Source organism: Wyeomyia smithii, chromosome 3, assembly GCF_029784165.1.
Source record: "Wyeomyia smithii strain HCP4-BCI-WySm-NY-G18 chromosome 3, ASM2978416v1, whole genome shotgun sequence".
NCBI classification, from domain to species: domain Eukaryota; kingdom Metazoa; phylum Arthropoda; class Insecta; order Diptera; family Culicidae; genus Wyeomyia; species Wyeomyia smithii.
This window is the reverse complement of record NC_073696.1, coordinates 150,858,821-150,873,387: the sequence shown is the minus strand read 5'-3', so window position 1 is coordinate 150,873,387 and position 14,567 is coordinate 150,858,821. Positions and strand designations below refer to the sequence as shown.

General features: G+C 39.0%; 1 protein-coding gene across 2 annotated transcripts in view; it reads left to right on the top strand.

Annotated features, from left to right (window-relative positions):
* The window catches only part of LOC129727093 (calcineurin-binding protein cabin-1-like), a 667,482-nt gene that overhangs the window by 337,520 nt on the left and 315,395 nt on the right, over positions 1 to 14,567 (top strand). For both annotated transcript variants that reach the window (XM_055684544.1, XM_055684543.1), the window contains 2 exons: positions 8,329 to 9,010; positions 9,065 to 9,202. In XM_055684544.1, coding sequence (XP_055540519.1) covers positions 8,329 to 9,010; positions 9,065 to 9,202 — 820 coding nt within the window. The remainder of the gene's footprint in view (positions 1 to 8,328; positions 9,011 to 9,064; positions 9,203 to 14,567) is intronic.

Below are 14,567 nucleotides of genomic sequence, written 5' to 3'. Positions count from 1 at the left end.
TAAGGCGAAAAACTAATCTTTGAATTTCGTTTAGCGGTAGGGCTTAAAAGTTTCGTCTCTCCGAAAAATGTTCTCACTTTTTCGACTGATGACGAAAGGCACAGCTCATGCAATTAACGATATGGAAATTTTTGTTGATACCAAATGTCTTCGACTTGCGTAAAACGCTGAGATCTGGTGTTTACTCGAAAAAATCGGAAAAACTCGACTTTCTGGGACTAAGAAATTTTTGTGCTGGGAAACTCATTTCACTTGTCACATTATCATTTTCACTTCACTGTCAATCTCACTTCACGGAGCTAATTTTGTCACTTCACTTTAGATGGAATCGGAAATAGGTATCAGAAAATGAAGTGAGCGTGAGAGTGAAATATATTTCACCGTGAGGTACCTCCCGTAACAAGTACCATTGGCTGAATATCGCACTTCAGGCATTAAAGTTAGAGCATTGCAATTTTCGGAAATTTGTAGTACTACTTGGGGACTACAAGTTTGTCATACATCGTTTCTCAAAATTGTGCTAGTGGAGTGAGCTATCGGTAAAACGACACTGCAAAAAACACCCACAAGTTGAATAAGCATAATTGCCGTACTTGGAAACTCAAATATAATTCATAACGTTTTCGCAAAAATATAAAAAATGTTTGAAAATATTTTTAGAACCTCGAAAAAATATCTAATTTATCAACCCCAAACCAAACACCAGGCATGTGAAGCCCAGCACGCGAAGCGGAAAATCGCTTGAAGTCTCAGAAGCACCGATTATGATACATTTTTTGGTCCGATCATGATACAAATTCTATTGTCGGGAAAAACGATATATTCAAATGAATTCACGTCAGATTTGCTATAAATTGTTATTTTTGTAAACTAGACAGATATACTTTTCCGATAAATATATTTTATTTATGATTACATGCAATATTAATGGTGAAAATGTGACATGAAAAGTGATGTACCTTGAAAAAAGTCTAAATTGGTCGGATCATGATACATTACCCTAACTCATTTGCGTGGAGAAGTTTAAAAGATGAGATTTACGCTCGAATAACTCACATATTTTAATGAAGTTAGTACAAACCTGTTTTTTTAAAAAACTTTATTTTTCCCCTTTCCAAAACAGCTAAAATATTCAAAACCGGTTGGAAAACAAATGAGTTAAAAATAATTTTCAAGCGCTGAGGTCAAAACACCGGCATTTTGACCATAACTACAAATTTTAGGGGTGTTTGGAAAATTTCTAGTATGAGCGAAAGTTGCACTCGACTAACTTACAACCTTCACTGTGTCACTTCAAAAGTTCTTGTTTTTTATTTTTATTTGTAGCACCGTACTATCCTCTCGGTAGTTAGACGCTTTGCTGCCAGAATACTTTTTAAAAAAAAAAAATGTTCGAAAGCCCGCGATGGATGATTTTCCGGAGGGTCTCAAATGAAAGGTGAAAAGCTATATTTCCAAATGGTGAAGATTTTGGCGATGTCCATTTTTTTAAATAAAGATGTTCTTTTTACACGCCATGTTTTTCAGGACAAAATTCACTTCACTTTCACTTTACACAAATTTTGTCAACACAAATTTACACATTAATCACTCGTTAAACGTTGAAAACAAATTCAATTCAATTCAATACAAATACAATAATTCAACAGATACTCTTTAAAAAGATTACCTGTTAAAAGCGGAAAATTTTCAATATCTTTCGGTAGTCTAAGACAAGCCTCGAGCTGTTGGTAAAATGTGACCGTTCTGCAACGCGGTTCAAGTCGTACTGAAAAAAGTTGTCCTGATTTTTAACTCCGACCAGGTGGTAACCTTAGCAATTCCATTCGTTGTTTTGCTTTCGTCTCGATTAGACGCAAATTGTTCATCTCCGTTTGAGTTTGCAAAATAACAATACACGAGTTATCGTACGGGTGTTTTTTTGTCGATTATTTCTTGTGCTGCGCGATAACAATAGCCGGTAGTTTATCGGCAGAAACATCTTCTGCACACTGGTAGGGGCAGGCTACCCCGCCAGTGATCCGATACGCAGCTGATATATCAGCAAGAATAATTCTCCCGCACCGCTGTTACCCCGCTAGCAGCACGGACCACCATACGATCGAGCGAGTGGAAGTCAACTACAAGTGGCATCTACAAGGTCGCGTGTAGGATACGGCCACTGTGTCACAACACGAAGCTGGATCGTCATTGTTTGTTCTGCGGAGACGCTCGATTAATCCTACTATCAGCCGTGAGGTCGTGACTTAGACGTTCGGTGAAGTATTCACTTTAGAATTTTTATCATTATTATTAATAGTATTATTATTGTTATTATTATAATTATTATTACTATTATTATTATTAGTATTATTATTACTATTATTATTATTATTATTATTATTATTATTATTATTATTATTATTATTATTATTACTATTGTTATTAGTATTAGTATTACTGCCTTTTTTTTTAATTTTGATCCATTGTAGTTTGAAAAATTGTTTTTAAAATTTAATAGCAACTATTTGACCCCCCCCCACATTCGAATATTTATCGTTTGTGTGCGGTAGAGCGTAACGCTCCCGCAAAATGGACGACATGCAGGTGCAACTATTCCTGGATGTGGAAACAACTGGGGAAGAGATTGAGATCTCCCCCATCAATTCCCCTCTACCTTCCCCGCTACCTAGCCCCGTACCAAGGGTACCGGCAACACGGGTGAAAGCTTACCCAGATGCTTCGAAAGGTCCGTTCGTAGTTTACTTCAGGCCCATAAAGAAGCCTCTAAATATAATTCAAATCGGCAAGGACCTGGCAAAACAGTTTTCGGACGTAACCGAAATTACAAAGGTTAGACCGAACAAACTGCGAGTTGTTGTGAGTAGCTTGAAGCAAGCAAACGCAATTGCTAGCTACGAGCTCTTCACGAGAGAGTACCGCGTGTACATCCCTGCCAAGGACGTGGAGATCGACGGTGTGGTTACCGAAGGAAGCCTCACGGTCGATGACATTTTGCGTCACGGGGTTGGCTGCTTCAAGAACCCCCTGATTCAAGATGTAAAGATACTGGATGTCAAGCAATTGCATTCAGTATCCATCGAAGAAGGGAAGAAGAAATTCTTCCCTTCGGATTCCTTCCGTGTAACATTCGCCGGATCCGCACTGCCGAACTACATCTCTTTGGACAGGGTTCGTCTGCCTGTACGCCTGTTCGTACCGCGGGTCATGCATTGCCAAAACTGCAAGCAGTTAGGTCATACAGCCACCTACTGCTGCAACAAGGCACGCTGCAGCAAGTGCGGAGGCAATCATGCTGAGACCGCTTGCAGTGAGGATACTGAAAAGTGTCTTTACTGCGAGGGAACTCGGCATGACCTTTCGGCGTGTCCCGCGTACAAACAGCGCGAGGAAAAAATAAAGCGTTCCCTCAAGGAACGATCAAAGCGCTCTTTTGCAGAAATGCTGAAGAGTGCTGAGCCACCCTCGACAGGAAACATCTTTTCCTTTTTGCCAACCGATGAGGGTACATCTGACGATCCCGTCGAAGGGTGTTCTTATGCCATGCCAGAAGGATCTAGGAAGAGGAGAATGATCAACTCTCCTAATCTTTCTCGCAAAGGTCGCAAGATAACCCCTAGCGGAATGACCAATAAGCCAACACAAAAAGGAAGCGGTGAAGAAAAACCGAAGCAAGTACCTCCCGGTTTTAATTTTAAATCAAACCAGGAGTACCCACCGCTTCCTGGGGCACCAAAAACCCTTCGGGCACCCATTTCTCGATCAGAAGATAAAATAGAAACAGGGTTCATAAAATTTTCGGACTGGATATTTAAAACATTCAACATACCAGATCCCCTACAAAATATTCTTCTTGCCCTTCTTCCTACAGTGAAAACCTTTTTGATGCAACTAGCAGCAACTTGGCCCCTCATTTCAGCTATCATATCTTTCGATGACTAATACGGCGAAAGAGGTTAGGAATTTTATCACTGTATTACAGTGGAATTGCAGAAGTATCATCCCCAAATTCAATCTATTTTCTCATTTAATAAATACATACAATTGTGACGCATTTGCGCTCTGTGAAACCTTTCTCAATTCAAACGATCAACTCAATTTCCACGATTTTAACATTATTCGTCGAGATCGAGACTCACACGGTGGAGGGGTACTTTTAGGGATTAAAAAGTGCTATTCCTTCTTCCGAATCGACCTCCCCTCGATCTCGAATATTGAAGTCGTTGCCATTCAAACGAATATGGATGGAAAAGACCTATGCCTTGTTTCGTTATATATGCCTCCATCCGCGCGGATTGAACAGAAACATCTCACTGATATAGCAGAGTTGCTTCCCGCGCCTTTTTTGATATTGGGAGATTTTAATTCTCACTGTTCGCTATGGGGGTCGCTGTACGACGACAACCGATCTTCTTTAATCTGTAACTTGATCGACGACTTCAATATGACAGTTTTGAATACTGGGGAAGCGACACGTGTACCTAATCCTCCAGCACGTGAAAGCGTGCTTGACCTATCCCTCTGCTCGACATCACTAGCGCTAGATTGCCGGTGGAAAGTAATCAACGATCCCCACGGTAGTGATCATCTTCCAATCGTTATATCAATTGCTAATGGTTCAACTCCCCCGAACCCAATCAATATTTCCTACGACCTTACACGTAATATTGATTGGAAGTGTTATGAGTCTATTATAGCGCAATCTATCGAGACTCACGAGGAACTTCCTCCGGAGGAAGAATACGCGTTCTTAGCTGGCTTGATAATCGACGCCGCGACTCAAGCTCAGACGAAACCGATACCCGGGGTAACGATTAGACAGCGCCCTCCCAACAAATGGTGGGACAAAGAGTGCTCTGAGCTGTACGCGCGAAGGTCCGCGGCGTATAAGGACTACCGGGAGTACGGCACTGTCAACCTGCTTCGAAAGTACGAGGCACTGGGCAGGCAGATGAAGAGCTTAGTAAAGGCGAAAAAACGCGGGTACTGGCGGCGGTTCGTAAACGCGTTGTCCAGGGAAACAGCGATGAGCACTCTTTGGGATACCGCCAGGCGCATGCGGAACCGTGACGTTTCGAATGAAAGCGAGGAGTATTCAGATCGCTGGATACTCGATTTTGCCAAAAAGGTCTGTCCAGACTCTGTACCGGAACAGAAAACCTTTCGCGACGCGTTATTAGTAACTACGGAAGAGCCTCCATTTTCGATGTTGGAATTTTCAATGGCTCTCCTGTCGTGCAACAATAAGGCTCCAGGGTTAGATAGAATAAAATTCAACCTGTTGAAGAACCTACCCGACTCTGCAAAAAGACGCTTGTTGAATTTATTCAACAAGTTTCTTGAGCTAAATATTGTTCCGCATGACTGGAGGGAGGTAAAAGTCATTGCTATTCGGAAACCCGGGAAACCTGCCTCTGATCACAATTCATATAGGCCGATTGCGATGCTCTCTTGCCTCCGGAAATTAATGGAGAAAATGATCCTCTTACGGTTAGACAAATGGGTCGAAACAAACGGGTTACTTTCAGATACTCAATTTGGCTTTCGCCGGGGCAAAGGGACGAACGATTGCCTAGCGTTGCTTTCTACTGAAATTCAACTAGCCTTTGCTCGAAAAGAGCAAATGGCTTCTGCGTTCATGGATATTAAGGGGGCTTTTGACTCTGTCTCTGTAGAAGTTTTAAGCGCGAAACTTCATTCGCAGGGACTTTCACCATATTTGAATAACTTTTTGCTCAATTTGTTGTCAGAAAAGCATATGTATTTCTCACATGGCGATTCGACAACTTCCCGAATTAGTTACATGGGCCTCCCCCAGGGCTCATGTTTAAGTCCTCTCTTATATAATTTTTACGTCAATGACATCGATGAATGTCTTGCAAATTCATGCACGCTAAGGCAACTTGCAGACGATAGCGTTGTATCCATTACTGGTGGCAAGGCTAGCGACCTGCAAGGACCATTGCAAGATACCTTAGACAATTTGTCTGAATGGGCTCTTAAGCTGGGTATCGAATTCTCTCCGGAGAAAACTGAGCTGATCGTTTTTTCTAGAAAGCATAACCCAGCTCAGCTGCAGCTCCTACTAACGGGTAAAACGATCTCTCAGGTTTTAGTCGCTAAATATCTCGGGGTCTGGTTCGACTCCAAATGCACCTGGGCTTGTCATATTAGGTATCTGACACAAAAATGCCAACAGAGGATTAATTTTCTTCGTACGATTACCGGAACTTGGTGGGGTGCTCACCCAGGAGACCTTCTAAGGTTATACCAAACAACGATATTGTCAGTTCTTGAGTACGGCTGTTTCTGCTTTCGCTCCGCCGCGAACACGCACATTATAAAATTAGAGAGAATACAATATCGTTGTTTGCGTATTGCCTTGGGTTGCATGCAGTCGACCCATACGATGAGTCTTGAAGTGCTAGCGGGTATTCTTCCGTTGAAACATCGTTTTTGAAATCTCTCTTACCGGTTGCTAATTCGATGCACAGTTATGAACCCATTAGTAATTGAAAATTTCGAGAGGTTGGTCGACCTTCAATCTCAATCCAGATTTATGACTTTATATTTTGACTATATGGCTCAAGATATTAATCCTTCTTCATACGATTCCTCCAATGTCGCACTTTTAGCTACTTCTAATAATGCTATATTCTTCGACACCACCATGAAACAAGACATTTCTGGTATCCCGGATCAATTGCGACCCCAAGAGATCCCTAAGATTTTTTCCAATAAGTTTAAACATGTTAGTTATGATAAAAGCTTTTACACTGACGGATCTAATCTAGATGAGTCCACTGGCTTCGGTGTTTTCCACGAAAATTTTACCGCCTCCTACAAACTCGATGCTCCTGCTTCCGTGTACGTCGCAGAACTTGCTGCTATTCAGTACTCTCTTGGAATCATCGAAACCCTACCCATAGACCACTACTTCATCTTCACAGATAGTCTCAGTGCCATTGAGGCTCTGCGATCAATGAAGCCTGTGAAGCACACCCCGTATTTCCTGGGGAAAATACGGCGGTTTTTAAGTGCTTTAACAGATAAAAATTACCGGGTTACCTTAGCGTGGGTCCCTTCTCATTGCTCGATTCCGGGTAACGAAAAGGCTGACTCTTTAGCTAAGGTGGGTGCTATTGACGGCGATATTTATGAAAGACCAATTGCTTTTGATGAATTTTATAGCATTTTGCGTCAGAGAACACTCAACAGTTGGCAATCATCATGGAACTCAGATGAACTGGGACGGTGGCTACATTCCATTTTTCCTAAGATATCGACGAAAGCATGGTTCAAGGGGTTGGATGTAGGTCGGGACTTCATTCGCGTGATGTCCAGACTTATGTCCAATCACTATACGTTAAACACGCATCTCTTTTGTATAGGGCTTGTAGACAGTAATCACTGCGTTTGTGGCGATGGCTACCATGACATCGAGCATGTTGTTTAGTCGTGTACCGAATACTGTGGTGTTAGGTCTGAGCTTATAGATTCCCTTCGGGCCCGAGGAAAACAACCGAACGTACCCGTTAGAGACATTCTGGGAAGCGGTGATCTCCAGTACATGACACAGCTATACGTGTTCATAAAACACGCTGGTATTAAAATATGAAACTCTTCTATCTATTTGTTAGATTACCATTTCCGCTACACGCTGAAAGAAGATGATACACTAAGCTGGAGACACCCAAACGAAGACTCGGCATCTTCATGTTCACGCAGACACCTCAGTCCAAACTGCTCAAATAGAACATCACTGCTTAGCCATGTACAAATAATTAAATCGTATAACTCAATATAGTTGAAATCAAAATTGTAACTCCCCTCCTCTCACCTTAAATCCCCACTAGCTCGTAGTCGGCCGCGAGAATAAAGAAAAGGCCTCCCTCTTTTCCCTGCTAATTTAGAATTTAAAAAAAAATGTACTTGGCTCAGTTAAACATAAATTGTATCGTGCCGTGTCAAATAAACTATTTAAAAACAAAAACAACCTTAGCAATTAGGTTAGTTGTCAGTTTATTTCCTTTATTTGACAAGTAGGTTTAAATCCCTACGAATGATAAGTCCTAATTGCGAAGGTAAACAAATCCTAACAATTAAAGTTACAAATTTCTAATAGTGTTGAGAAGTCACCATTTGTGATGGGACACACATACTCATTATGTACTAATATTTATCATAAATACTTAAGCTACTAACAAATCCCCACCTTAAAAAACTGCAATAACAATACGATAACAATAGCGAAAGCCATAGCAATAGCAATTTCAGTAGCAAAAGCAACAACATTTTGTACATTTTAGGCATTTTATCACATTTCAGACTCGATCTTCTAAAAATTAAGAAAAATGTGAGTGAAAATATTGCTTATAAATGTTTCAACCTGGCTAATATTGATAAAGCGAAAAAAGACGTAAAGGAAACTAATAAATTAGAGCATAATGGTCATCACGAAGACGAAATATGGTTGTATTACTATATGCTTGGTAAGATAACTGAAAAAAGAAAAGAACCACCTGTTGTATATTTATCGCACTACCTCAAATCTGCTAAAATATTATATGATTGCAACGCGACATATCCCATTAAAGTGAACCACAGTAATCCGTCGCATTTGTCTATAGAAGCCTTGGAGCTTTTCTATCGGACGACCGTTGCTATTATGAAATATACAGACCAACATGAAATTCTTTGCAAGCAGACAATTATTTTATTTAAAAACGTGCTAAAAGAATTGACAATATGCCCCTTCGCGGTTAATCGAGCTAAAGTTAACGATATAGCATTTCAAAAAAAAACTGACAATCAAACTACAGACTCATCCAATATACAAAAACCGAACATTACTGGAAATTGTGCGAAATATACAGTTCAGGAAGTTCCTATTGCTACTAAAATCAGTAATGATTGCTTTGACTCATTCGACAAGTCTAACAAAAACGAAAATGAAGCTGATAGTCAGTTTAACGGAAGCTTACGATATGGATTGAGAAGATCTTCGCAGGTTGGTTGAATCAATTAAAGTTTTGATCACATAATATATTTTATCACATTATAGGAGAGCAATGCTGCCACTTGTACAACTGTATTATCAACAAGTAATATGTCAAGTTCATTTTCATCATCGTCAAACTCAATAAATTCAGAATTGGATTCCACTTCAGAGACAGATAGCGATAGCACAACGGAGGATGAGGTAAAATTTTGGCTCTTTGCAGTTTTTATTTATTTCTTCTTCATATCTCTCTACGTTAGGTACAATGGAAAAAATATTTGAATGCTCTTGTTTTTATTTGTCATTGATGATCCTCTTCTTGATGACCCTTTTCTTCTTATTCTTTAATTCTTTTCAATCAGGATTTATTTATTTCCGTCAAGCATAGTAGACTACATCTTAAAAACTATTGCTAACATCACAAATATAGTTATGTAATTCTAGTGTTTAATATTTTTCTAAGAGCATTTCGTGACATCGTGACAAATCAATAACTTCACAATATTTATTGAAAAGACTCATCATACTATACTAACTGGCCCGGCCATGGCATATTCTGTTCTATAAGAATTTAATACAAAAATTTTCGCGTTCTTAAAGAGCGTGTAGGAGCATAAAAGTTGAGTTTTCCAAGCAAATTTTACGAACTTATGCGTTGGGAAACTAAATCGTTGACAAGAGTTACCGAAGCAATTTCTCTTCTTTTTTTAAGCGTTTCTATATTAATAAGCATGCAACGCGATTCATAACAAGGGAGAGGAAATTAATTCCAACCTAGTTTTCTTAGTGCATATAACAAAAACTGTTTTTGTACGGATTCGATTCTATTGGAATGGACGTCTTGATAAGGCGACCAAACAACACTACAGTATTCTAAAATAGATCTAACATATGTAGCAAAGAGAGTTTTTATAGTGTACGGGTATACGAAATGATAACTGAACCTTTTTTTAAAACTTAGCATACTGTTGGCTCTATTGATGAATGTATTGTAGTGATCAATGAATGTTAACTTAGAATCCATAATTAATCCTAAATCTCTAATTTGATAACACCTTTCTACAACTTGATGTCCTAAAGGGCAATTGTAATGTTCAGGATTTCTTTTCCTTGTGTAGGATATAATATTGCATTTTTTTACGTTGAGATCTAGAAGACTTTTTTTACACCAAATGTAGAAAATGTCAACCTCTTGTTGGAATTGTTGAATGTCTGATTTGTGTTTTATCTCCATGTATAATTTCATGTCATCGGCATATATCAATACTTTGAGACGATTCAACACAAGGGTAACGTCATTAACAAATAAAATGAAGAGCAAAGGGCCTCAATGGGAGCCTTGTGGAACTCCAGATGTCACTTTTACTGGTACAGAAAGGTGTCCCTTAAACCTAACCGTTTGTGTCCTATTCGTCAAATAAGATTCAATCCATCTAAGTAGGTCTGACTCAAATCCCAGTTTTTTCAATTTGAACATCAGCATGGAAATATCTATTCTGTCAAAAGCTTTACTAAAATCCGTGTATAGAGTTTCCACGAAGTTGCCTCTGTCCATAGACGCAAAAAAAAAAATCAAAAAATTCAAGCAAGTTGGTAGCCGTAGACCTTCCTTTGTAAAAACCATGTTTGTTACACGTTATGGTTATGCGGTTTTTTACCTGATTAAATATTTTTTGGTTTACGATAGCTTCAAAAAGTTTGGGAATACATGATATCATTGCAATGCCACGGTAGTTTTTGATGTCAGATATCTTACCTAACTTAAAAATCGGTATAAGAAACGATTTTTTCCAGACCGATGGAAATTGTCCGGACGTAAGGGATAAGTTGAAAAGCCAAAACAAGGGTTTTACGAAGGCAGGAGCAAGATTTTTCATAAGTGACGGTGGACTTCCATCTGGACCTGGACCTTTTGAAGCGTCCAGTTCTTTTAGTGTTGCGAGGATTTCTTGAACAGTTATTTGCTTAATAGATACGTTATTTATTTGTTCACGCAAGTGCGAGAAATACTCAAAGTCCCTGACTTCGTCGCTATTTTTATAAACGGTGTGAAAAAAACTCGCAAACATGTTGCAGATTTGCTTTGAGTCAGTACTGGCAAAGTCTTCATATTGCATGCGAGATGGGAAGTTATTAGACTTCATTTTATCGTTTGCAAATTTAAAAAACTTTTTTGGGTCTGATTTAATGTTATTTTCTACCCTTGTGTTGTAGTTCTCATACACAATAGATATTTTAGTATTCAGTTCATCTCATATGTTTAAATATTTGTCCAAATTTCCTTGGTCTTTAAGTTTTTTGTAAGTTTTATGAGCTTTTTGTTTCCTATTCTTTAAATTTCTCTGGTGAACCAAATGGGATCTTTTGAGCTAGCCGTTTTCTTTTTTGATTTTGGTACAGTTGAATCTAAAACACCATACAGTGATGATAAAAAATTATCAACCGCTTTGTTCATATCTACTTTATTTTTTATAAGCGGTTGCCAGTCGATGTCAGTTAATTTACGGTTGATTAGTTCAAAATTTGCTTTAGTGAAGTCATATTTATATTCAGGCTCATGACCAGAGGGTCGTGATTTCCCGGTATCAATCATTAGTGAGTACTCAATTGCAGTATGAAATTTTTCATTTTTCCATAGGGAATATTCTGTTTTGTCAACACTAAAATCTTCCGTGCAATTGGTGAATAAGAAGTCTAAAAAACAGTTTTGTTCATTCCGGATTGAGTTAACCTGATTTAATCCAAGTTGACTAAATCCGTCAAAAATAAATTCCAGAGTTTCGTTTTCTCCCACTACAGGAAGTAAAAGCGATTCATTATCATTATTTACAATAAAATCAGCATCATTTTGATTGAAATCTCCATATATATGAATTTTTGAGTTAGTGTTGGACTCATCATTCACTAATTTTACTGTTCTTAAAATTTTTTCATATGATTGCTTTTTGGCAAAGTGGGGTGGAAAGTCAAAAGATACGAAAATATGGATTTCACCCTTCAATAGAACTTTAACCCAGACATCTTCAAATTCGGCATGTTTCTGGGTTATGATTTGCTCAGAATCATGCTAAACCCCAACAGCCACAAGCGATCCTCCACCTGATTTCTTATCAGATAGTAATAAATCACGATCGCTCCCGAACACATTAAAGGAACTGTTGAAAACTTCTTCACTTTTAATATCTTCGTTCCAGTTCGTTTCCGTTGCTAGGGTGATTGAGTATGAACATCCACTTATTCTGTTATTAATGTGATTAATTTTGAGTGCACTGCGCATCCTGTTGAAATTTTGAGCATAAATCAAAACTTCATTGACTACTGGCGTTGTTTTTTCTTTCTCTGAGCGTCACTGATTTTGAAAACACAAATGCTTAAAATAACATCCATCACACGGGAAACTTGTTGATCTAAAATTATTGTTATTGTTATAGTTGTGGCTGCCAGCCAAATGGTAAGGACACGATACAGCTGAAGAGGTCACGGGAGTCGTTTCCTCCAAACAATTCAATTGAAGAGAAAGAGTATCAAGCTCCTTTAGCTTATTCACCATCGGATTTGGGTAAATAATTGAAAATTATTAGATCGAATTCCGAAGATGGTCTTCGGTTGCTACGATCGGATAAACCACGTATGTAGCAAATACTTTGACCCAACACAAAGATTGCGTTTCAAATCAAAAATCGTTGAGGTTGCCTGAGTACCAATTCTAAGAGAATAGTTGTAAAATTTTATGACTTATCAAATATTGACTTTTTCTCAAGTTATTGATACTTAATATTGATTTGTTTTTTCTTCATCTATCATTTATTCGACACGGCAAAATACAAATTTATGTTTATCGGCGTCAATTATATCTTGTGTCTTACTCTCTAAAGTATCTTAATAACTAAATCAAATATTCTATCCTCGCTGCCGACTACGAGCTGAAATTAAATCGAAATTAAAACTAGGATGTTTTTCATTGGAAGCACTGGTTTTTTGTTTGATGGTTTTCCATTGCCATAGGTGAGCAGCATATGCAATATGTTCCGCTGCTAAGCCAAGATGTTACGGACTGGCATATTGAGTTGTCTCCCTCGGGTTCTGAGAGTATCGTGCGGGTCTGGTTGCTGTTTCCTGATCCGGGGTCTTAACGTGTCCTTGTCGTTCGGTAGAACTCCTGATAAGACCTCCAAACTCATTGTATGGGTCGACTGCAAGCAACCTAAGGCGATACGCAAACAACGATATTGTTGTTGCCTGCGCCCTTCAGGGAACTAGGAAGACTCCCGTACCTTTGACTGACGGTCTTGACGACTGATCGCAAACACCACACCCGTGTCCACTCAAGGGAACGTTAGCGCCAGTGGACATGGCATCACTTGGAGAAGACAAAGACCGTTTATCCAGTGAGTTGATTGGGCGGCATCCATAAATTACGTAACGCTCATAGGGGGGAGAGGGGGTATCCTTGAGCGTTACAACTTGTTACACAGGGGAGGGGGAGAGGTGCGTTCAGTGTTACGTAACGAACAATCCCTGGAGAGACTCTCCAAAAATGAGCATTTTTATCAAGGTAATCCTTCTTCAGCGTTACGTAATTTTTATGGGGGAGTAGGTGTTGGCAGTCCAAAAATCGGGTTTTTTCGCGCTACGTAATTTATGGATGTCGCCTTACACGTTTGCCGATACTCGAGATAGCCAGTTCTAATTGATTTCTAAATAGTTTTCTCATGATTATTGTTACTAAGTTAGTTAAAGTTACTAAGCAAGGAACATATTATATTCACTTATACTCATCAAGGTAGCTATATTGCGAACATCTTTTATTTAAAATAAGTTATACAATTATCACATGTAGGAATATTTCGCTACAACAAGGCCTGAAAAGCGCCGCAACCTATATCGTTGCCACAGTGTGAAATACTAAAGGTAATTAATTTTGTCAAGCAAATCGCCGTTTCTAATATTTTGTCCTAATTTCCCAATTAGGAATTTATAATTAAACTCTCACTACTGAACGAGTGGGAGTCTTCTTATTAAACCTAAATTTCATCTACACTGCCGACAACAATTGTATTCGCTCCAGTTTGATCAAATGTGTGTTTGCTGCGGAGCGGAAACAGAAACACCCGTACTCAATTACAGACAATATCGTTGATTGGTCTCCTGGGTGAAAAGAAAATTCTCTCAATTCAGACACCAAGATACTTGTGTACCAAAACTTAAATCATTTTACTCATTAATTGTGGCTGGAGCTGAGCAGGTTCATGCTTCCTAGAAAAACTACTTTCACAGTCTTTTCCGGAGAGAATTTGATACCTAGCTGTAGAGCTAAAGCAGACAAATTGTCCAAGGTATCTTGCAATGGTCCTTGCAAATTGGCAGCTTGGCTGATTGGCTCCTGTAACAGAGACCACGCTGTCGTCTGCAAGTTGTCTTTTCGTGCATGAATTTGCCAGATATTTGTCGATGGCAGTTACATAAAAGTTGCAAGGAAGGGTGCTTAAACATGAACCTTGGGGAAGACCCATGTAGCTAATGCGAAAAGTTGCCAAAACGTGTGCAAAATTGGAGAAAATCCTTG